Source organism: Ornithodoros turicata, chromosome 1, assembly GCF_037126465.1.
Source record: "Ornithodoros turicata isolate Travis chromosome 1, ASM3712646v1, whole genome shotgun sequence".
In the NCBI taxonomy this organism is placed as follows: Eukaryota; Metazoa; Arthropoda; class Arachnida; order Ixodida; family Argasidae; genus Ornithodoros; species Ornithodoros turicata.
This window is the reverse complement of record NC_088201.1, coordinates 47366306-47390778: the sequence shown is the minus strand read 5'-3', so window position 1 is coordinate 47390778 and position 24473 is coordinate 47366306. Positions and strand designations below refer to the sequence as shown.

Below are 24473 nucleotides of genomic sequence, written 5' to 3'. Positions count from 1 at the left end.
GCCCAGCCTGTACAGGTCGTACATACGCGTCCAAGCACTGTGCACAGGCCCGACATTTTCCTACGAATTCATTCAACATCACATCATGATCGTATTTCCGCGCAGCCATCACATCACCATCATAAACCATCATATCACAACCCAACATTCAACTTCAACTTCAGAGCCCATCGCATCACAACCCCTCATTCGAATTCTACTTCAGAACCCATCACATCACTACCCTTCATTCAACTTCAAAGCTCATCACACTAACTTCAACTTCAGATCCCATCACGTTTTTGAAGTTGAATTCCTATGATCGGGTCTGAGGTCGACGATGGATTTTGAAGTTGAATTCCGAAGATGGGCTCTGAGGCCGGCGATGGATTTTGAAGTGGAAGTGGATGATGGGTTTTAAAGTTGAATTCTAGTGAGGGCTTATGTTGTGTCCGTCGCATAGCTGGGCGAACTCCTGCATGAGGGGCCTCATGAGTGCCCCTCACCCTATTACGACGTTGGTACCAGTGGCTCGCACGTTGTTATAGTGCAGTTTAAATGGGTGTCGTTCAGGGGTGCTTCAAGGTTCTATGTTCCGTTTGTGACGACCACAGTGAAGCGTTGTTAAATCCGTTTGTTGTCACTTTTACGAGACTGTTACAACGAGGGGACTAGAACACTTTAAAGCGCACCCGTGCACCGTTTCCGTCACTTTGTTATTGTTATTGCGGGTGCTGTGAACCATGTAAAATTTGCTGCCTGCCATTTACCACTTTGGTAGTGGTGGCCCGCATGTTGATATTGTGCATTTTCAATGGAGGCTTTGCCGTGCTTTAGGTTTTATATTTCATTCACTAATATAAGCTACTAAAGGACCAATCCCTCGTATCGCTGGTTCCAAAGCCATAATGATAACAATCATCCTAAATTCACTGGGATTGTAGCACTGCTGGCCACAAGATTTTTAAAAAGCACCATCGGGCCCCTTTAATGTGAACCAATGCCCTCGTATCGCGGGTGCCAAAGTCTTAATGGTAACAAAAACGTTTTAAACTTCACGGCTATTGCAGCAGCGGTGGCCGGCAAAATTTCTCAACGAGTAGCACCGGCCAGACCCCCTTAGTACGGATGCCCTGATATCACTGGTGCCAAATTCATAATGGTAACAAAAAACGAAAAAAAAAACGAAATGTTTCAAACTTCACAGGGATTGCAGCTACGGAGACCGTAACATTCGCAAACAGTAGCACCGGACCCCTTTAAAATGGATGAATGCCCTTGTATATTGCTCATGCCAAAATCACAGGGATAACACTTCACAGGGATTGCAGCTGTGGTGGCCGCAAGATTCGCAGAATCTAGCACAGTGACTTCAACTTCAGATCCCATCACATCACATCATAGCCCTTAACTCAGCTTCAACTCCAACATCGCCTGACCTCATAGCCCTTCTTTCAAATTCAGCATCACCTAACCGAAACACATGTACTAACGGAAATGACGAGGGCGGATTTGGAAGAAACAATGCAGTTTCGAGCAGGGGTGGATCCAGACCCTTGGTTTGAAGGGGGGGGGGGGGGGTTCTTTGTCGGAGCGCGTAGTTGGAGAAGGGAGAGAGGGAAATCGAATGTATAAACTGACGTTTTGGGGGCGATCGCTCAATATGCAGTTTGTTAATTGTCACGAAAAGACGTACGCCCCGCACTTTCCACAAATCAGGAGTGATAACGGCATCAGTCAGTTCTATGGTTGGCCTTCGGCGTCTTATAAATTCTAACATACTAGCTTACACTCTAAAAACAGAGCTTCACCGCATAGCACGCTCCGGACCAACCATCATCCCGAATGACAACGATCTCTCCTTTGGTTTGATGAAAAAAAAAAAAAGGAGGGGGGGAGGGTGCACGCCGTATTTGTTGAAATTGTGGACTGCCGTCACCCGTTATGATGATTGGCTAGGAGCGCGCTATGCGGTGAAGTTCATTTTTGAGAGTGCAGGCGCTAGCAGTCGTGAGAAGAAGCAGGAAACAAAATTGATATATTTTTCCTTCGACTTGGTCTAGACCCATTGCTGCCCGACGCTCGTACGGCAAACTGCTATCGTCATTTCCATTCAATATTTTACTGGTTCTGCAGATACGAATACGATATTGTTTGAAGCTGCTGTGGGTCACGGTAAAGTCACCTCGTAATGAAGCTATGAGTACGAGTTGTGCATACAGCATACAGCAGTTGTGCATACAGCATACTTAGACTGAATGTTACCTTCCTGAAAGACAAGTGATGACTGACTTTGAACTGACATTCACAGCATTGATGCTGTGGAATCTGGTTCTTGTCTTGGCGAGAGGGACTCGGATGAGCGACTGGTTTCAACGTTTCGAAGTGGTCCTTGAACCAGAAATTTGCACAAGGGAATAGGCGAAACTCCTCTTTTAACCTATTGAGAGCTGTCGAGATCCGTTACTCATTTGAGGGAAACAATGACAGTGAAAGCAATCGGCAAGAATTGTTCCAGTTTATTCGACACACTTTGTGAGGCAAAATTTGTAATGCTTCCAAAAAATCTGGCTAAGGATAACGCATGTTGGTCCCACGGCTTTGAAGTTCCTGAAAGCACTAAAGGGACTGTCGCATCCGTCCCGATCGTTAGTCGCAGACAATAACACCGAAAACCTGACGTGAATTAGTGGAGTAGTTTCTGTGCGATTTGACACAGCGCATGGCAAGAGCAGACGCTGGATGTTGAAAGTATGTCCGAATTCCCTCTCTGGAAATAAGAGAAAACGTCACTCGGACAAGGCCAGTCAGGGATCGCCCTTTGGCGCGGACAAGTCTATTGAGGAGGGTTTTGGTTAATGGCGGGTGGGAGAGCGGGATCTGCAGGTCGCGGAGAGTCCGTGATCGGCTTGTGAAATGTGACTTCTGGGTGAGCGTCGGATGGTGTTCACCGTTTCCTCATCACAGTTTCTCGTAGACGTCACATTACATCATACTATATAGTGCCCTCGAGTACCCTCTTAAAACGTAACATCGCGAATGACATCGTTCTCATCTCTTGTTCGTTGAAAACGGGTTGCGCACGCCTTTTAATGCGTTAGCATATAGAGTCCTCGGTACGCAAGAATCGCGGCGTGGTTTGTCTGTAGCCACGGCGCGGCGCGCACTCGCGGTGAGTGGAGAGGGAAGATGGGAGGGCGCATGGAGAACGCGCGACGCTGAGCCAGGCGCCCACAGCTCCCCATAGAGCCCATAGTTTGAGATAATTCAGGCAACACTGGACATACGACCAATGAAAATGCGTCGTGATGCCTAGCAGCCAACCAATCAGCAACCTCTCAGTTTGGCTCGGCTTTCGGCCGGCCCTGGCTGCCATTGACTTCTACTGGTTTTCATACCTGGCGCCCGTTATTCCAAAATAACTAAGACATTTTTGATAGGCGAAATACATATTTATTGATGCAACGTATAAACTCAAATGTTTGACTCATATATTCACCGTGCGTACAGGACGTTTCGTTCCTTGAATAGACAGCAACCAAACCAAGTTCGAACTTGCAAAGCACACATGCAGTCTACTTCTGGAGGCGAGCGAAGTCCACGAGTGCGTGCGTTTCACAGATGAGCATCTTCTTCTCATTCTGGCGATGCACCGTAGGTCACACAGTCACGGGAAATACTTTTGTCGTTACGAACACTCTCTTCTTAGTCACTGTATTTGAAAATTCGACGGCGCTCGAAAGTGTTCCTCAGGCGTCACATCACCAAGCATTCCAGTTCCGACCCGGCAAGAATGTCCGTAGGTTGACACTTTATCGGAGATCAGTACATGGCCAGAGTCACTATAGCTCACGAACAAACCCGCGCGTACACTTCCTCTTTGGTCGTTGTGGTCAACCAACATCGGCGAGCCGCGGAGACGCAGCGACCTTGCTTGGAGCTGCCCGCCTGGCCGACTGCCCAGACTGCCCGCGAAAAGTGAGCTGTCAGATATTTCGAAACTTTATCAACCAATCCCGGAGCGCGCATCCTCCTTTGGCCAATGGGCATCCGTCATGATGCCTGACGATGTAATACCACGTGACTGTGACGTGATTTTATTTTTCTACTGCCGCAAATGCGGGCAGGGTTGCCAGATTTGGCTAGAAATAGCCAAATTTGGCTAATTTTGCTCGCATTTGGCGGGTAAAAATCGGGTTTGGCTATTTGGCTACTTTTTGGCTATTTTCTGCATTTCAACCGTGGTTCCGCTTAGAGACGACGAAATGTGAAACAAGGGGAGAATCCATAGTTTCAGACGTTCCTTGCATCCACGGCTGCGTCAGTGCGTTCTCCCTGACCCTGAAAGCTCGTGCTTTATGTGCCAAAGCTTCGCTTTGCTGATGCAATACACACAATAAAACAAAGAAGCGTCTTGTAGTTCGCTTTTCATTGCTTTCGTTTGCGTGCACTTGGTTTGGTAATCACGGCTGGCTCTCTCGATTCATATGAGCAAGTGGGCAAAGCATACTCGACGGTGACGTCGCGTATACTTTGCCCACTTGCTCATATGAATCGTTGCCGTCAAGAGTGGGAGAATGCTCCGGAATTTAAAGGTGGGCGCAATTGATAACGCGTCCTAGAAGAACACGAAAAAAGTTCTGGAAGGTGAGTCCTTATGCGGCCGGATTGGCACAGAATATTGTACCTTTCAGACTGGATTGCACCAGGCAAATCTCGCCTCCCGCAGCATCTGCAGCATGTGCAAGCACATCGGGCGCTTTTGGCTATTTTTTGGCTAGAAGATATTTGCGTGCTTGGCTATATTTTGGCTACAGGTGGCCGGAAAACGGGCTATACAAGGCCTTCGCCATCTGGCAACCCTGATGCGGGGAGCTGTGGACAGTCCTCCTCAGGTAACCGAAGATGCGGCTGTAGAGTATGTACCACTGCGCCAATCTACAACGTTGCAAGCTCATTGGCCCAGACTGTGTGCGCGCTCCGATTGGTCGACAACGTTTTGAAATCGCATTTTGTACGCGCGCATGTGCGTGCAGCGTCCCGGCGGCCGTTTCAGCAGTTTCAGCATAGTTTCGAAATAGCTCGCATCGGTCGGCACGGCGTCCGTCCTCTTGTGTTCTGTGTTTCGGTGATGTCAATCGGCAGAACAGTTTGTGATTCTACGCGTGTTGTGCTGTTCCTGGACACGACTATTATCCCACGTACAGTCTATCAACTACGGAACTGGAATGCTTCGTTGGCTGGTGCGGTTGGAGCGTGAAGAACGCGTTCGGGCGCCGTCGGTTTTGAGGCCTGACAACAAAGACAGGATTACGATTACGTGCCACACAAGCGTCTTTTTCGCTCTGGAAACAACGAAAGAAGACGCTCATCATAAAATCGGCCGGCAAGGCGTCCTCTTGTGTTCCGTGTTTCGATGGTGTCAAATCGGCAGAACAGTTTCTAGAAGTGTTCGCTGGTTTATTCATGCGTCGATGTGATACAACGTGTGTTGTGCTGCTCCTGGACACGATTATTATCCCACGAACAGTCTATCAACTCCGGAACTGGAATGCTTCGTGAGTTGGAGCGGTTGGAGAGTGAAGAACAAGCGCCGGCCCCGTCGGATTTCGAGAGCTGTGTTCGTTTTGCTTCAAGTTCAAACTTAGTTACAGTGCGTCAGCAACGCAGTGGACTTTGTATTCACAGTGCACCCATGTATCAGATCTTTGAATCAGTGCTTTGTGTCAAATAAATATTTCTTTTAGCCAAAAGAAGCTTCGGTTATTTTGAATATCGGGTTACGGCGGTAGGCGTGAAATCCGGTAGAAGTCGATGGTAGCCAGAACCGGTCGAAAGGTCAGCCAAAGTTAAGGCTCCTGATTGGCCGCCTGGCATTGCATAATTTCTACAACGTTGCACTCTCATTGGTCGTGTGCCCAGTGTTGTGTGAATTATCTCAAACTATGGGCTCTATGGGGAGCTGTTGGAGCCTGCTGTGGAGGCCTGGCTGAGCACCGGCCAGTTTAGCTGTGGTCGTCGGCAGGTTCGGATATGTCAGTATGGTCACGCCATGTGCGTAGGAGCACCGGCGAAAGAAGGCAGAGGTTGCGCGCCGCCGCCAAGCTGAGTCGGAGGAAGCCGAAAGACTCGTTTGGCTACGAATGCTGTCTTGCATTAGCGTTGTGTAGGGTTTTGTGAAAGGTTGTGCAACGTTTGTGAAGTTTCGTTGAAGGAATGTGTTGCGTTGTGAAGGGGAGTTCCAAAGGGGTTTTCAAGCTTTAATGCGAACACATTTCGGTCGGATCCACCAATGTTTTTGTTACACTCATGCAGTAATGTTAAGAGTCACAGAAAGGCGTCCGCCCCGCTCGCCGCATAACACGCTGAAGGCCAACCATTGCACATAATGATACCCTTTTACTCGTATGCCTTTCTGTGATACTTGGGTTGTGGAATCCGGATCAATGTAAAATGCACCTATTTGCATCGATGTGAACGTGCATTCCAAGCTTTGCAGCAAAGGAGTAATAGACGCGTAGAGATCCGCTATCGCGAATACCGAAACTCATGCGCCTCTGACATCACTCACTGGCGTCTTCGCCAGTGAGGAAGCGCGAGAGAGGTCACGTGCTTACGATTACCAATGGGAATGACCGGAGCTCTGAGTCAGAGTTTGACGAGTACTTGTGTTCAAGGGTTTATACCTCACCAAGTACGACTTGTAGAAACATAATTATTTTTTCCTCAATACTCCAGTGTGTAATACAGGGTGTGTGCAGAAAAACCATGACCTGCATTTTTACATGTAACTTGTTGTCTACTTACCCGAGGAACTTTCGGTGGCGTACGATGGCGTATTTATGCGTGCGAAAGCTACAAAAAAAATTCTGGAAGCCATATTCAGCGTAAAAAAATAAACAGAGCGCGAAAACATCGGCTTCCATGCATTCGAATAGCGCGGTCATGACAGTGCATGGTAGTGCATGGCGGTCTCAGGAGAGTTATGTGCAGTCACCGCTAGGGGTACTACCGATGAGCATCCATGTGGGACATCGTTTCGATTTCCGCACTGATAGCTCCCGTAGCGGTACTTGAACACAACTCTCCTGCGTCCGCCATGTTGTCCTAATGTGATGCACTGAGGCCGAAGTTTTCGTTGCTCTGTCTATTTTTAAGCTGAGTATGACTTCCACGATTTTTCTGTAGATTTCGCACGCATAAATGCGCCATCGTGCGTCACCGGAAGTTCGTTAGTTAGGTAGGCAACAAGCTATGTTCCTAAATGCGGGTCACGTTTTTCTGCACACACCCTGTACAATGCGTGCAATGATGTAATGAACCACATTTATCAAGGTGTCACAACCCATTTAACACAACAGCATCAGTGTCACAAAAAAACAGAAACATGCGGCCCCATTTTCAATGAATCGGCGTAGAGAACAATGTCATTCGTGATGGTGCTTGGTTAGGAGCGTGCTATGCGGTCAAGCTCTGTTTTAAGAGCGCAGTTGTTGTCAGAAGACAGGGCGGATGCGTTGCTCGAGAAAGCCAGCCATCTCAAGAGTCGTAAAACGGGCGCGACGCCGCAATTACTCACGACAACGTAGAGTAACAAATAATGTCGATACCCCAATGCAGCGAGCAGGGAAACTCGTAAATGTGGCGCCAACGGCATCTCCCATCCACATACCCTTAACTGTAAAGTGAAAAATAACCCACATATTTTTGCCCACTATCGCGCACAACATCATTGTTTGATAACACACAGAAAGCATTACTTCTTAATTCGGCATATTTTTTACGTATAAGTATTTTGAAGATTGCTGGAACATGGACGGTGCTGCCAACGAACGGCGAAAAAGAGCAACTTGGGTTTCGGGTCCAGGGATTTCAGGGATTGGTCTACCCTTACGACGTGAGAGTTAATTTTGTAGAGAACGAAGTTGACGCACATTATATTACAGCTAAACGCCATTTTAAAAATGACGCTCACTTCCATACTTTCTACATTAATAAAGCATTCAGCTACTTCGCCGCTACGAGCTACGACCCGCCGCGCCATCTGCAAGGCCGTCTGGTTATCACCAGTTAAGTTATCGCGTTTATTGTCTACGTCGTGTGTGGCCATATTGGTCGCGCGAAGCAGGAAATGGAAGTGAATGACATGTCTGTGGCTGCTGTACGTGTCACGTATTCGAGAGACCTACATATGTCTGGTGTAGTTTTGGTGTTCGGGGATGCAAAAATCATCTTCGTTCGTCTTCGACGACGGGCGTTTTCTACCACAAGATTCCACAGGAGAGTGCGCGAAAACGAATGTGGTTCGAAGCACTTGGCTGTTACATACAGCAGTCGTGTCGTGTGCGCTGAGCTCATTTTGCTGCCGATGACTACGAAGATGCTGTAGAAGGCGAATTGCGAAGACGTCTGAAGTAAACTGCCGTCAGTAACCAGTGATTTTGCTTCACCGAGGTGACGAGTTCAACACAACGTCTCAGGTATGTACAGGTGTCGCACATGTATACATTAAAATATAGGGATGACGTATTCCATTTAACTAATGTTATCCTGCTTGTCCCGTACTGAACATTGTCAACATCAACAAATTTAATTTTAGGGGCCTTCCAGTGTTGAAGTGGCGCCAGACTGCTTCGTGTGTGTGTGATCCAGGCACTCAAGTTGACATGACCGAAATAGCTGGAAGCAGGTATGCAAAGTCCACAGATGGAAGCATTAGATTTGTTACGTGTTGCAGACTTTGTGACATTTTTGGAGTCTTTGGACAGGTGCAGAACCTTAGTATGACGTCGACAGTAGGGGAAGAAACCGATGGGAACTACTAGTTTCATTGAAGGGTAGAGATGCATACTTCCTGTTGAGGTATAGCTATGACTTTGGAACGCTAATTAATTTTCTATAGATGCAACCTCTACGCTTGAATGCCCAGTGAAACAGCGAAAATTCATTGTCTTTGAAGCACCACTACTGGAATTGTTCAAAGTGTGTCGCAGCTACAGTGAGCCATGCAAGGTTACCTGATCATATTGGTCCTAAATTTGCACAGTTCCCCTATCTCGGACACAACGGTCATTTCTCTTTATTGCTCTCCTGATCCTACCTTCTCAGAGACTAATGTGGTTCTCCATGCGGTGCATGGACACTGCATTTTTCTACGTATGCTCTCAGTTCTTGTTCTGTTGAATAAATCTTCAACTGAGAGTTTGCAGACATCACGCTGTCTACTGTGTTAGCCCCTCATCTATATTGATGTGCTATAACAGTATAGCACATCAACATGCCAACAACCTACCAAAAACAACCAAACAACCTTGCCTTGCCTTATCAACATGCCAAATCTTTTTGTTGCCGCAGATCATAACTTCAAAGAGTTCTCTTCTGCACCTTGCCACGAGTGAAAAGCGTGGAGTAGTCCTACTTTTGGATGGAAACTACACGATGCGGTAACATCCACATATCTAAAATTTTAGTAGACGGAGATTTGCTGGTTTTGTACAACCTTCATTGTACATTTCTTTTGTCTCACTTAGCACACGTGAAGAAAAGTTCTCATCTTCATCAAGGGGACAGGTCATTGTTGGATCTATCTGCAGCATTATTGTTCCTGTACTCTTTACATCGACAGAGAATACAAAAGTGCACAAATGGTAAAATATAACTTGCTTGTTAAATTCAAAAGGGAAAGACAAAACTATATATACTCTGCAGGTTTTACAACTCTATCAAGTGCGTCAAAACATCAGAGGGCAAAAAGTCCAACTCTGTCTCCTCTATTTGTGGACAATAAAAAAGAAAAATATAGTTTGAGTTGTGACAAAATGTTTCTTCTGCTCTTGTATTATATTTCAATTAAATGTTACGATGCGTTTGTCGTGTACACTGAAGCGAGTTTCAATTTGCAGGGCTGTCAAAAATACTTTACAAAAGTAATCTCAATTACAGTAACAGAGTATGTACTTACAAACTAAATTATTTATCAATTTTGGAGTACTATTGACCACACCAATGCTGCATGGTTGACCTTGAACCCAGAACTTACAACTGAACTTACAAAATAAATTATTTAGTCATTTTGAAGTACTATTGCCCACACCAATGCTGCATAGTTAACTTTGAACCCAGATCAAGGGTTGCTAATACTTGAAGTCAGCCCTCAAGTTCTTCTTTACAAATGCTAGTTGGTGACATGATAATGAATCAGTTACAAGTACTCCTTTTCGGAAAACAGAGATAATTTAGTGTTAAATCCCAATCTGGGTTCAAACATTAATAGGCATTTGGCAACCTGCTCAATAAGAAGTCTATTAAAAGGTTATGAACACAGTTCAGCTGAACGACACTGATGAAAATTATCTTATTTACTCCTCATATACAAGACATGAGTATAATCTACAAATACAGATATGCCCCCAGGTTACTTAACCCCCCAGGAACAAACTAATAATTATAATATGCTGTGACTGCAAAGAAAAAGCAATGAGAAAAACTTGCACCAAGCAAGAAGAAAATTGCGGACATCAAGATATACATTTCTGCAAGTCTGCACACTGCTGGGGGAAGCATCCCTAATATCATGCACGACGCAGGCAGGAAGAATACTTTCTATTGTACTTTCTCAGAGCACCCCATATCCTTCTTGTGAATAGCCGAGAGGTGATATAACGGAATTTCCTGCAGAAATAAGGGTTTTCCGTCCAGTCTGCCGTTCAAGTAGCGCGTACAGACCACACTGCGCTGCCGCTTATGTTGCCATGCTCTTCGGTTTCTCGGATGTATGTAAAAGACACTTGCAGGACTCCGGCGTCAAGGTACAGTATTTTGAAATATTCGTTAGTTGTGATGCAATTGTCTGTCTGCTTTTCACACGCATTCTCTACCTCTCGGCAGCAAAAGCACTGGTCCATAGTATCCATCGGTTTGCATGTCCCACATGAACACCTGCACGACGAAAAGGCAGCGCTTGTTTCGGCTTACACAAGTGCTTCTCCCTAATACATGTAAATTTCACGAGCCAGTCCGTGTTCACGGCACGGTCAGCTACTGGTGAGGACGAAGGTGACTCCGATAAATCTCTGGACGAGGAATCTTCTGCTGCGAAGCACACACTTTCCAGCACGCTATCGCACGAACAGAAGTTCTGTGTGAGCGATAGTTCTCGAATGCGGAATTCTAGCGCACTCATGTTCAAGAGGTTCGACATTCTCGACGTAGAAAGTGGTCACAAATGCCCACTGCCATTTTCGTTTTCGCCGGATTAGCGCCCGGAAGTGCACGTATTACATGCGTCCTCGACAGATGGCGCGGGGTCATGCAATTGTTGACAGACTGCTCGGTTTCCTACTAGGTCCCTGGACATGCAATCATGGAAAATTCGATTAAAGAAAAACTACAGCGATTTCAGCGGAGTTCTTTGATATTTGAACTTTTGAAGGTTCAAGCTTTGTGCTGAACATAAAGTTTACATAGGTTATTCACTTTTCGGTCCCTTTAAATCATGAGGTGAACCAAGGCTCGGTAAATTTCCAAGCGCATCTCATACTTATAGCCAACAGTGACACTCAAGTAACACAGCTGTAAGTGGGACAATGGAACACAGAAGGACAAACTCAACACTTATAGGTACTATATAAATCACTACACTCTCAGAACAGAACTTCACCGCATAGTACGTTGTGCGCCAACCACTGCCACGAATGATAGGGTTATCGCTTCTGATTTGAAGAGAGAGAGGGACATACGCCTTTTTGTAGCAAATATCATATAACCAAATTGCTACAAAAATGCGTACGCCCCCCCTCGCTCTTCGAATCAGAAGCTCTGTCACTCGTAGCAATGGTTGGCGGACAACGTTCTATGCGGTGCAGTTCTGTTCTGAGAGTATAGAGCTGCAATCTCAGAAAACTTATCTATTCTGTAGCCTGACACCTCAGTACTCCTACGTCACAGTTTTCGTCCCAATTGCGCTGGTAGTTAGAAGTAAGTTAGGTAGTTAGTTAGGAAATTAAAATACAAAATTACGAGCAACAAAGTGTGGACAACACTGTCAACACTGTGTGGAAGTCGCCACCAACTGTGCGTTGCTCGTCAAGTACAGGCGGCAAAACTACTTTGCATGCGCATAACACTGTGTCTAAAACAAAAGAAGTCTTCTACATGTTGGCTACGTAGTCGTCATGAGCAGCAAGCCAGTCCGGATCATCGATCACGGTTGCTTGACGAAGTGGGGATTATTTCAAAACAGACGTCGCCTCGAGCCGTTTTACCGCTATTTTACTGGCTAATTAAAATATTTAGCGTTTCCTGCCACTTGTATAACTTCTTGCGCTGGGTTTACAAACAACAAGCTGTTAAACTACGCTGCTAACATTACCTGTCTCGTTGCTGATCTCGTTGCTTCTGGTGCCTTGTCATCAACTGCCGTTCTCTAATAGGGACTCTAATAGTCACATACGCTTCGGATGTTCAAGAGGTGCTCATCTGAAAAGCATCTGAAATCGAAATCGAAAGCGGTAAGAGAGCAACAGGGCGAGATAGAAAAGCACAAATGAGGCGCAGACAACACATACACCGTATTCTTTTGGGGACTTTGTGCTGTAGGCATGTGCACTCTGAAAGATTGTACACTCTAAAAGCATTCGTGAACAAAGTAGGAGAAGGTGCTAGCTGGTGTGTATGTCTAAAGCGCAATATTTTCTCATCACTCTATGCAATAATGTCATGCTGTGGAGAGGTTGCACCTTAACGTATTATGTCGCGACTTTCTCTTCTTAGAGCTCGCTAGAAGTGACACGCTTGTGAATGGTATCTTCTTTGTCGTCAATCTACCTGTTTTTTTTAAATGCGTTAGCATTAGAGTCCTCGCTACGAAAGAATCGCGGCGTGGTCTGTCTGTAGCCACCGAAGTGGAGATAGGTGCTCTAAGGGGAGAGGTTGAGAGTAGGTTGGGGAGACGAAGAGCGCTGCGGAGAGGGAGAGTACAGGTGGAGCGCGCGCGGAAGTAGGTCACGGGGGAGAGGAGGACGTCGAGGCGCGGTTAATGGAGAGGAAAGGAGAGGGTGCGTGGAGAGCGCAACGCGGCTCGCCGGCACTCGTAACGATGGGCAATCCATTTCACTTTGGTGAACTCGTTCATTCCGTTCAGTCCGGTTCCCTGAATCGTTCAAAAGAATCGTTCATTCGTTCACCTCTCCGTGACGTAATAACATCGTGTGGCCGACTCCAAGGGTGAGGTTAGCGGCCAGCACGCTGAAGTCACGTGAAATTTTCCCGGCGCCTTTCGGAATATGTCGTCTGATACTCGATTCTGTGTGTTTTCTGGCACCACATCTGGCTGCTACATCTTTCAGATTTTCATAGCATCCGCTTTTATTTGCCTATGTACAGGGTTGACATGACATTGATATGTGCAGATCATGTAATAAACGTGAACTGAATTGATAGCCGAACACTCGTGTTCGTTCAATTATGCGCTAAATGTAACAGTCACATGTCGGTCATATGGGTCCATAAGCGACAAGGTAATGCAGGTTTGGGACTGTCTGGGACTGTATTTCTCTTGTACAGTCGACCCCCGTTTATCCGGACTTCATTTATCCGGATCCCGCGGTATCCGGACAAAAGGCACGGGAACGGATTTTCCTCCATGTATTTTGTTCTCGTTTATCCGGACTTCAGCTTCCGGACTCGGACAAGAATTCCAGGGAACGAAAGTCGAAAATTCTTGTAATCCAGCTTCAGTTATCCGGACTACCGTGAGTAAGAGGAGACACTGACCCCGCTTCGTCACCCTTTTCGCTGTGTCGGGGTTATATGCTTTGTAAGTGAGTTTCTGCGCAGAAGAGGAGGGGGAGAGAGTGGAGTGACGCGCGCGGTGATGTGGCGAGCTCCTATTGGTGGAGAAGCCCATTGCACCACGTGCGAGCAGCGAAAAAGGTAAACAAGACGGATCGGTCGCTTTCACGCTGTCAGTTTGTTGTGTTTTACGTCGTTTTTAAGCGACAAAATGGTAAATACGTGTTGTGGATTTCGTGTTGTGATAAATACGTGCTATGGACAATTGGATGAAGTATCTGTCTTCCCTGTTCCAAAAGACAAACGGGAACGTCGGCGGTGGCAGAAGGCACTCGACCGTCGCGACTGGCAAGATACAGCTACCAGAGTTAAAAAGCGATAAAAACCTGAATACCAGGAATACCAGAGTTGTTTGTTCTCGGAGAACAAGGAGCAGTCAAAAACAGGGACAACGACACAAGAAGACACACAAACAGAGGCTCCAGGTTGTTTGTTGTCGTTACTTTGACGCCGCAGTTCCGAGGCACCATCTTCAGGACTTTTAAAAGTAACGAGTTACTTTCTATATACTTTGATGTCACATTCCGGCGGACATCGGTCCTGTCTGATTGGGTTTGGATAGTTTAACCGCATACCGTTCAGGACCTCACATCGCTTCCTGCGTGCCCCCAAACCGCCCAAACCCGAGGCACAGTATGCTACCCCTTCAAAAGAGGGACATGGATGTCCCGCTTGTTTCGGTCATTGAAGCATTCATACACACATGATGCATTGCTGCGACAAAAAGGAATATTTCGCTTGACATCCGGGTGACGCACAGAGTAGTGCTTTCAGTGTAACATGGAAAATGCGTAGAAGTACAGAAAAAGTATTCAAGTTCGATGACTAAATTTGGCCTTTTTAAAAACACACTTAAATACACTCCTCATGTCTAGTGGTATGGTACTGTTGGGGCGGCGTTTCTACTGTTGCGGTACGTTAGTTTTTGACACGTACTTGATGGCAGCAAACGGCATGACTACATTTCTCATTTCCGTTGGGGCATTCACACAAAGCACACTGCATCCGTCCATAGGTCGACAGCGTAACCCTGACGCGGTATGAACGATCTCTGAATGAAGCACGCGCATTCGAACTAATACAGACGTCCAGGAATTCACGCTTAAGCGCGTTTCCTAGGTTCAACTTTCTTTTCACGTCTGTTCATACAGCCAAGATCATCACAGAAAGAAAAAAAAAACACACTTTTGGTGTCGATATCAGAGCCGTATTCGCTGTTTTACAGTTCAGCTTCGGCTAGACGCTGCATTGTTTACCTTTTAGGAGCGAGCACATGTTTCGTCCAGCCAATCAAAGGCGTCCTTGAAACGTCACTCCTGCGTCATGCGCGGTGACCCCGGGCGCTTACAGAGCGTATTCCCGTCACACGTTAGGGGCCTACGTTCCTCCGTAGGGGAGACAACCGTGCACGATGACCCCCTTTTCTATTTGTATGCGTTGGGTCACGCTGACCAGTCGAGTCATTTGGAAATATCTCGAGCAACTGTCCGGTTCTAGAGGGGAAAACTCCAACCCGAGGGCCTGCTGCTTACGGCCCGTTGGCCGATGAAGACATTCCCCTAGGTGAGCTGCGATCCCTGATGCAGAGGCTCACTGTGACTGCCGTAGGTGATGCTGCGGTTTCTGACTACGTTGACGTTGATAAGGATGATGACGCGTGCGCAGCTATGACTGATGACGGTGTGATTGCTGCTGTTGCCTCCAATGATGTGCAGCAAGACGGTGCCGATGACGCCAGTGAGAAACAAGGCTCCGACATTGACACTCTGCGTCCGCACTAACATTCTTCGAGCAGCGCAACGGCGTGGCTCAACTCTATGCAATTAGCAAAAGTTTGCAGGAATCGAGTGCCTACACTACTATGTAACAGCTGTCATTGACAAGATTTCTGTGTTTTAATTAAACCTTGCTCTGTAGGACGTTTCTATTCGGTCGTTTCATTTATCCGAATGCCCGGGTATCCGGACGATTTCGCCGGGAACGGCACCGTCCGGATAAACGGGGGTCGACTGTAGTTCACATTTCTTCAGCACACTTCACTCGTCACCTTTTCCGCCTCTAGCTCCTGCGCATGCGGTCAACACTGCTTTACCAGCCGTACAACAGCGAACAATAATGCGACACCGTCAACTGGAGAAACCGGAGGAAGGAGAAAAGGCGAAACGGGGAAGTGTCGTGCGTGAACAGGTGAACCAGTACGTTCCACGATAATGAACTAGTTCATTCAGTTTATCTTCATGATTCGTTCTGTCTGAACTGTTCATTCATTGAACGGCACATCACTAGCCGGCAGTGCAGCTGTGGTGGTCGACAGGTTCAGACGTGTCTGCGTGGGCGCGCCATGGGTTATAATTGATGAGCGGAGGAGCGGCGGCGAAAGAATGCTGAGGCTGCGAGACGGCGCCGCCAGGCTGAATCGGAGGAAGCCCGAAAGGCTCGTTTCGCTGCGGATGCTGTCTTGCGTTAGCGTTGTGTAGAGTCGTGTGAAGAAGGGTCGTTGAAGGGTTGTGTAGCGTTGTGAAGGGGAGTTCCCAAAGGATTTTCAAATTTTAATGCTAGTGCATTTCCGTCGGATCCACCAATGAATCGCCCATGATTTTTTTTTTTTTTCAGTTACGGGCGCTAGTAGTGTCTCGGGGAACTCCACTCCATTCCGGACGCTCACGACGCCAGGTGGAGGCATCTCAGCGAAGATGTTTTCTATACTTCGGCGATGGATGAAGGAGAAGCTTTATCCAAGCAAGCAAAAATACGTGCCAGAAGTGCCCAACTACAGTTCAGGGACGCAGCCGCCAGACCTTACCGCACATACGCACGTACCCATTGGTCTTACTCGGGGTAAGCGGAAGGCTGCCCTGAAGGGATATATTTTCATCACTGCTCTTGATAGGCGAGTATATGTAATCAGAATAAAAATTTAAATCGCCTTCCCCTTAGAGGGAGCCTTATAAACGCCTTAAATACCACAGGCAGCACTTAACACAGCAGCAGTGAAACACTCCATCTGGATGGGCATAAAAGAAGGCAAGGGTCCCATTTAATCGAAAAGTAAGATTGGGGTCAACCATGTGACGTCACCACGAGTTTACCGGTTTTGGTTCCACAGTTGTTTCCAAATTTGTTGAAATGTTATGGCGAATTTGATTGGTCGACGTGGAGCCAGCATCTGAATCCGCTACGGAGCAATAAAATTGGGCACCGAGAACCGAATCCAAACATACCAGCGAACAACAATCGCGCTATAGCCAAGAGCCTCGCGGAAGCCATCGCTTACGTCCAACAAACTCAGCGTGTCGGCCCAACGTTCACTGTTGGTGGGCCTCGCAAGGTCCTGAGGTGACGTCAGTGATTCGTTGTAGTTCTGGCTGAATCAGGGCTTTCTCGACAGCTAGAGCAGAAAAGAGCGCTTCGTCGCGGAGCGAACTCATCTAAAACAGCCGTAGGAGGGAAACAGGGCTTAGGAGGCAAAGCACCAATCAAAAGAGGGCCAACTGCTGTGTGTAGCAGACGAAAGGCCACACGCGTATTTGTGCGACGTCACAACCCTAGCTTACCCTGCTTTGGAGCAGAGTTGAGAAGGGTCGTTACCAGGGTGAACCCTGGCTATTTTTCGCAGCAGAGTTATGACCTCATTTCTGCTACCCTTGCCTACTCTGGCTACTTTTCGTCCACTCAGACATGCCAGAATTTAATAAGAAGACGCGCCCTAAGATTTGGTAGATCATGTCTTCCTCCCGTTGATTAAGATTTGGTAAACAACAGCTAAACAGAGACGCCATCAGTTCGATTCAGTCACGTTCTCCGATTGCTGTAAGGTTGCTTGTAGGTGGAGTCGTGGGTGGCGCTACCGAGTCGCACGTGGGAACGCGATCTCAAAGTGGCAGGCGGGACATTTCGTCATTGCGACGTACCCATTCGTCATTTTAACGTGAAACCTCACTACACATATCTCACAATCAGTGCGCATCGCGAAGTAGCGCGCACTTGTTACTCTTCCTACGTTGCATTGCGAACGTATTCGAAATAATGAACGTTCAGTACGGAAGATACCTGCTTCCACTAGCCTGTGAGACCCACAAACACCAACCCCTTTAGAGCCCCTTTAACATGAATGCAACGTACGGCGCCAACTTTCAATGAATCATAAACGAGAACGATGTAATTGTAAACGGTGTTTGGCTAGGAGCGTGTTATACGGTGGTGTTTTTAGATGAAAGATGTATGTACTTGTACTTGTATGTATTTGTCCTTTCTATGTTGTTCCAGCCTCAGAACATCAGTCTTCTGATGTTTTTAGAGTTTAGGATACATATGCCCATTCGAAATACGTTTAATCAAAGAAGTCCAATTGAAACTTATCGTTTGGTTAGAGTAAAATGATTTACATATTGACTAGGCTGACTATTGCCTTTGCATCACAAGCGAATTCTGAGCGTTTACGAGCAGTAAAGCATTTGTAAGTGGTAGAAATGTTACATTTCACTGAATTCGGTTGGGGTGCAACGTTGTTAGTACAGTTCCCCCTGAATATACGGGTGTCCCAGCTAAATGCGAACAGATTAAAAAAAATATATATATGTCACTTTTTTTCGAGATGAAGTCAATTGCAATATAGCATATGATGAAGGGCACTCATTAAGCAAACTCCTAAGGAACTTTCCTAATTAACTTTCAGTAATGAACTTTTTAATTATAAATGCTACGAAGTTGTTCCAATGAGAACATCTGGTCCCTTCGGTCATCTGATACTACAGCCGTTTTCAGAACAAAAATCTGTTCGATAGATCATCCGCAAAAAATTCGTGAAGGAACACCATTTTTTTCTTTATCTTGTTCATTGCGCATCTTCAGAGACACATCTTTCCTTTACCCCAAATATGAGAGGGCGAAGAGCACACTATCGCCTCTTGCGTCCTGGGAAAAGATTCAAAGAAAACAGAACATGCAACCCAAGATAAGGGCAGTTCCGATAGCGTCACCAGATAGATTTGTTTTTGTTTTGTTTCCCCAAGTTAAGGCTCATCTTCGACGCATGAGGCGCCATTGTGCTCCTTCACCCTCCCACATTGGGAGTGAAGGGACGACGCATCTCTGGAGACGCGCAATGAATAAAATAAAGAAAAAGGTTAGGTCCCTATTGAAAATTTTTCTCATGGTTGATGGGTCATCCATCAGGTCTCATAGTTGATGGTCCACCAGGCCTGAGGTGGCCGAACAGTTGTGTGTCTCCAAAGCAAGATCATACAGCTTGAGTCACATTTGGAAAGGACGTAGTTTTAATGATAGAGTAATGAAAGTTCAGGTGTCAAGAGGGAGCTACGTAATACTCTTTCCTAATGCATCACAGATCAACGGCCAATCTCCACGGCGCGGAACTGCAAGACAGACAGACGCACGTCGTCAACGACTCATTGCAGACAGAATAACATGAGCTCGCCTGTGTTTCGGAATAATTGGTCGATCCTACTTGTTACACTTCTCATTACTAGTCAAGATGGAACGCAGACTGCAAATAATACACAATTTAATCAACCGACTCCCTCGAACAAAGGTTATGAGTAACTGTGAAGCGGTCGTGTTAAGCCTTACCGTATTCAGAAACATCTCTCACGTCCGTGTGGATTGGTTTTCTACCAAATGCGTTCAGTCCAAAGAACCTTCCCAAAGGTATCCATAACTTTGCACACCAAGTTTCACATATTCCATCCGCAACGTCTCAGCCAACTTGACAACTTGCAACCACATGTGTCGCGAACAGGCCAACGCCGACGTGAAAGAGGAAATGGCGTAAGGGTACAAGGATCCGGCAGAATGACATATGTTCACAGATAACATGCGTGTGTTGGTTGAGGAAGAATGAGTTAGAGAGTGCACCTATTTTATGTCATCATGGAGGTGTATATTTGAGCTTTTAACATGTATAAATATTTAAAAATGCTGGGAACTTCTTAGTCCTATACACGCGGATGAACATGCAAGGCGGCGGCGCAAAGTGGCAGAAGGAGCTCACCAGCACCATCAGATGCAATCTAGTTGTCCATCAGACATCACCAACGGAAATTTGACGGTCCATTAGGTACCACCAATGACAGTCTGCTGGTGCATTAGGCACCAATAGGGACGGTCTGCTGGTCTCTCAGGTGCCACCATGGGCGGTTTGGTGGTCCACCAGGAAGCATCAAGGTGGATTTGATGGTCTAGTAGATGCCATCAAAATATTTCGATGGTCCATCAAATTTTCTGGTGGTCCATCAGAAAAATTTTCAATCGGGGTAGAATAAAGGTGTTCCTTCACGATTTTTTTTCGAACGATCTATCGGACAGATTTTTGTTCTGAAAACGGCTACGGTATCAGGTGACCGAAATACCAGATGTTCTCATTGGGACAACTTCGTAGCTTTTATAATTAAAAAGTTAATTATTGAAAGTTGATTAGGACATCGCCTTAGGGGCTGGTGCCCTCTTAAGGAGTGCCCTTCAGCATAAGTTATACTGCAACTGACTTCATCTCGAAAAAAGTGATATACAGTCTAAACTCGTTAATATGACCAAGTCCGTTCCCGCCGATTTTGGTTATAAAGCGAAATTGTCATATGAACGAGAAACACACGGAACCCCCCCCCCCTCCCCCACACGCACACATACACCTGTGTGGATCTACTGCTACATGCTGTACTAAAATGAAGACGATTCAGTTGCTGATTCACAATTTATTTGCGAAAGAAATCCGTCAGAACTGTCTGTTTCGTAGCACTTTCAGTTTGCAAGCTCTCCACTGTCTCTATTGCGTTGCATGCACATTTTGAATGTCCTTCTGCTGCTCGAAGAATTGCAAACCCATCTTGAGCGCTTGGGTGGCATCCCTTACGTTGACGAGAGCAGGTGCACATAATTCCTCTTCACTGCTTGTGTCTACAGTCTCGTCCCCGGCGTCGTCTGCTTTGTACGACATTGTCCACACATGCGTCACACGGGGCCACTGATGTTCTTGGTGGATCACAAAAGCCGCAGGGTCAACAGTCGGTGGTCACAATTGGGACAGAACACCGGGGTTTTCTGCCGTTCGTTCTCGAAGCTTTGTTCATGGTCGACGAGGTCAACACTCGGCGGTCATAATAACGAGGGCCGAATACACGTGTTCTCCTTGGTCCGTCCTCAAAATTTCGGTCACAGTCAGATTAACGAGTTGTCATAATAACGAGGGTGAGTTACATGGTGTTTCTATGGGGAAAAAACGGTTCCCTAGAAAACCGGTCACAAAGTGAGGATGTCGTATTAACGAGTTTAGACTGTACACATATATATTTTTTTAAGAAATCTGTTCGCATTTAGCTGGGACACCCTGTATGTCGTACGTACTGAAGAGGAAAGTGGGGAATATTGTGGAAAGACCAGCACTTAGTACTGTCATCTCTAGTGCACTCTCAAACACAACTTCACAGCGTAACCAGTTCAGGCCCAACAGACATTCAGAGTAATATCGCTCTGTCTCCTGATTTGTGGAGGGCAAGGGGCATACGCCACTTTTGCGAGAATGTGTAGAGCGCGTTGGTTGGGACTGAACATGATTGAGAACGCAAAAGGACAAAGACGACACACACACACGGAAGGGTTGTTTGTCTGTGCCGTCTTGGTCCCCCTGCGTTCTCAATGATATTGCGTCATTTTTACATTGCATGTACGTTTGTGTTACAGCAAAGACGCACGCCTCGTGATTTGAACAATCGAAAGACAGAACGATATCATTCGCGCTGTGATGTTCCGATTTTTGAGTATGTGCTCCATCTGTTAGTTTGATTTTATTCAGGTAGGCAATTAAGCAACACCCCCTCTGCAGATCCGACGTGCAACATGAGCGCTTTTGTGCGGCTGCTTCGCGAATGCTGGAAGGCTGCATCCGTCTACTCCACGAAACCTGATGGGCAGTGCTCGTAAGTTCGTTGTGCATAAATATACCGAGGGAAAACAGTGTTAGGAGGGAGACATGTGATGATTTGTTTTACAAGGGGTGTCAAAGGTCCGACACAAATGGACCCTTGTGCATGCACATTGGGATTAAAGTCAATCAGGGAAGTCGTTTTCTGGATTCACCTTCGTTTCGAAGAACACCACGAACCTATTATTCACGGCAAGTAACTCTTACAAGTCAACAGTAATTTTTACAATTTGCAGATAAATGATCTTTGAGATGATTGTGGAACGAATACCTTTTTCATAGATTCTAGGTAGCCGCTCTAAAGGGACATAAAGTTCTTAATTGTTGGGAGCCAAGGAATATTTTTATGTGCAGATTGTTGTTCGGCTGATGTCATCGGAAGAAAGATCATTCTGGCAACTGTCTGGTATTATGGAGTACGACGCGACGCGCGTCAATCGAGCACAGACTCCCGTAAAGGAAACTCTATGCCCCTGATATTCCTATGTACTCAGATGTGATGTCAGTTAAACAGTTGGTACCCGAGATACAAGTGGCGATGAGGATGGGATGCTTAGGGTCTCCCTCACCCCATCATCACTGCAACTGTATAAAAAGACAAAGCCTTCTTCACCTCAGCACTAGTTCAAGATGGCTGGCGACCAGATTAGTCTGGAGCGGAGGCGACAGATCGTGTCCATGTCGCTTGCAGGGCATTCTCAGCGAACGATTGTTCCAGAGGTGGGATGCCGCTTGATCACCTGATGTGTCGTAGGACAGAGAAGCATGAATCTGCAGTCGTGAGTGCATGAATTGCTGCTAAAATGAATACCCCTTGTCGGAAGCACGATGCCTTCGATGAAAACGTCCCGAGCTGGGCCTCGTACGTTGAACGTATAGAGGAGTACTTTGTCCTCAACAACCTTCAAGAACACAAGAAAGTGGCGGCGTTCCGCTCATAACCAGCATTGACGTGCCCAAAGAAGCTTTCAGAGTTAAAGTTCAACGAGATCAAATACAGTCGACCCCCGTTTATCCGGACGGTGCCGTTCCCGGCGAAATCGTCCGGATGCCGGGGCATCCGGATAAATGAAACGACCGAATAGAAACGTCCTACAGAGCAAGGTTTAATTAAAACAGATAAACCTCGTCAATGACAGCTGTTACATAGTAGTGTAGGCACTCGATTCCTGCAAACTTTTGCTAATTGCATAGAGTTGAGCCACTCTGTTGCGCTGCTCGAAGAATGTCAGTGTCAGGACGCAAAGTGTCAATGTCGGAGCCTTGTTTCTCACTGGCGTCATCGGCACCGTCCTGCTGCACATCATCGGAGGCAACAGCAGCAATCACACCGTCATCAGTCATAGCTGCACACGCGTCATCATCCTTATCAACGTCAACGTAGTCAGAAACCGCAGCATCATCTACGGCAGTCGCAGTGAGCCACTGCATCAGGGATCGCGGCAGGCCCTCGGGTTGGAGTTTTCCCCTCTAGAACCACACAGTTGCTCGAGTTATTTCCAAATGACTCGACTGGTCAACGTGACCCAACGCACACAAATAGAGAAGGGGGTCATCGTGCACGGTTGTCTCCCCTATGGAGGAATGTAGGTCCCTGACGTGTGACGGGAATAACCCCAACACAGCGAAAAGGGTGACGAAGCGGGGTCAGCGTCTCCTCTTACTCACGGTAGTCCGGATAACTGAAGCTGGATTACAAGTATTTTTGACTTCCGTTCCCTGGAATTCTGGTCCGAGTCCGGAAGCTGAAGTCCGGATAAACGAGAACAAAATACATGGAGGAAAATCCGTTTCCGTGCCTTTTGTCCGGATACCGCGGGATCCGGAAAAATGAAGTCTGGATAAACGGGGGTCGACTGTAGTACATTTGCACGCAAAACTGGAAAATGGAAGTGGACAAAAGATTGCAATGTAGCTTTCCGAAAAGCCAAATAAATTATTGCGTCTGACACAATCTTCGTGCATCCACAGCAACCACTCCGGCTCACTTGTTATGCTGGAGCACATGACCTCGGCGTAGTTCTTTCTCAAGAAATGCTGAATGCGATGGAAAGGCCAGTCGCATATTCCCTCCTCCTGTTTCGGGAATCCTTGCGAAAAGGGCCTTGAGAAAAGGGATGCCGCCTTTCTCCTCTGCGCGCTGCCCTCTCAATCCTCCTGTTAGGGAGTGACGTCACGCTGATGTCGCTGCCACAGGAGCCAGTGCAGCTGCGGAAGCAGCGCTGATCTTTCAAATTCGTTTATTTAATATCTAAGCACTTTAAGACGTTCTAAGAAGTTCTAAGACGAACAAAAAAATAGCCAAGTAGAGTGTCGGCCGATGCCTAACGTAGTTTTTTGTTATACTATGCTAGCACCGCGAAGCAACGGTGGCTATGAGCGGCATACTGATGTAGACGGACGGCGAGAGGACAGCAGGAACGAGTGGGAGACAGGAGGGTTAGTATACGTCCCGGACCGACATTTGTATGGAACGTCTTTGGAAAACCATGCGAAAACCTCGGACACCACAGCCGGCGGCAGGATCCGAACCAACCACTTCCCAGTCTTCACACGACCTATAGCTACCACAACCAGTGGGACGCCTTAATCTGCTCGGCCGGAACGGCCAGCTGGTACGGAAACATAGTGGTATCGGTTTCATAGATGGGTTTGCAGATGGGACCGTCCCTTTAAGTTCTCTCGTCCTCGGGTCGGTTGCCTAAGT

At 46.8% G+C, this 24473-nt stretch overlaps 1 protein-coding gene across 9 annotated transcripts in view; it reads left to right on the top strand.

The window, feature by feature from the left end:
* The window catches only part of LOC135378169 (uncharacterized), a 91370-nt gene that overhangs the window by 64085 nt on the left and 2812 nt on the right, over positions 1-24473 (top strand). For 7 of the 9 annotated variants that reach the window (XR_010418290.1, XR_010418289.1, XR_010418291.1 and 4 more), the window contains 2 exons: positions 16444-16668; positions 21668-21761. Coding sequence is in view for 5 of the 9 variants with exons in the window: in XM_064611095.1 (XP_064467165.1) it covers positions 16444-16668; positions 21668-21761 (319 nt within the window). In the remaining 4 variants the exon portion in view is untranslated. Of the gene's footprint in view, positions 1-16443; positions 16721-21667; positions 21762-21836; positions 21959-24473 lie in introns of all 9 variants that reach the window. The other 2 variants (XM_064611099.1, XR_010418292.1) reach the window with 2 other exon arrangements.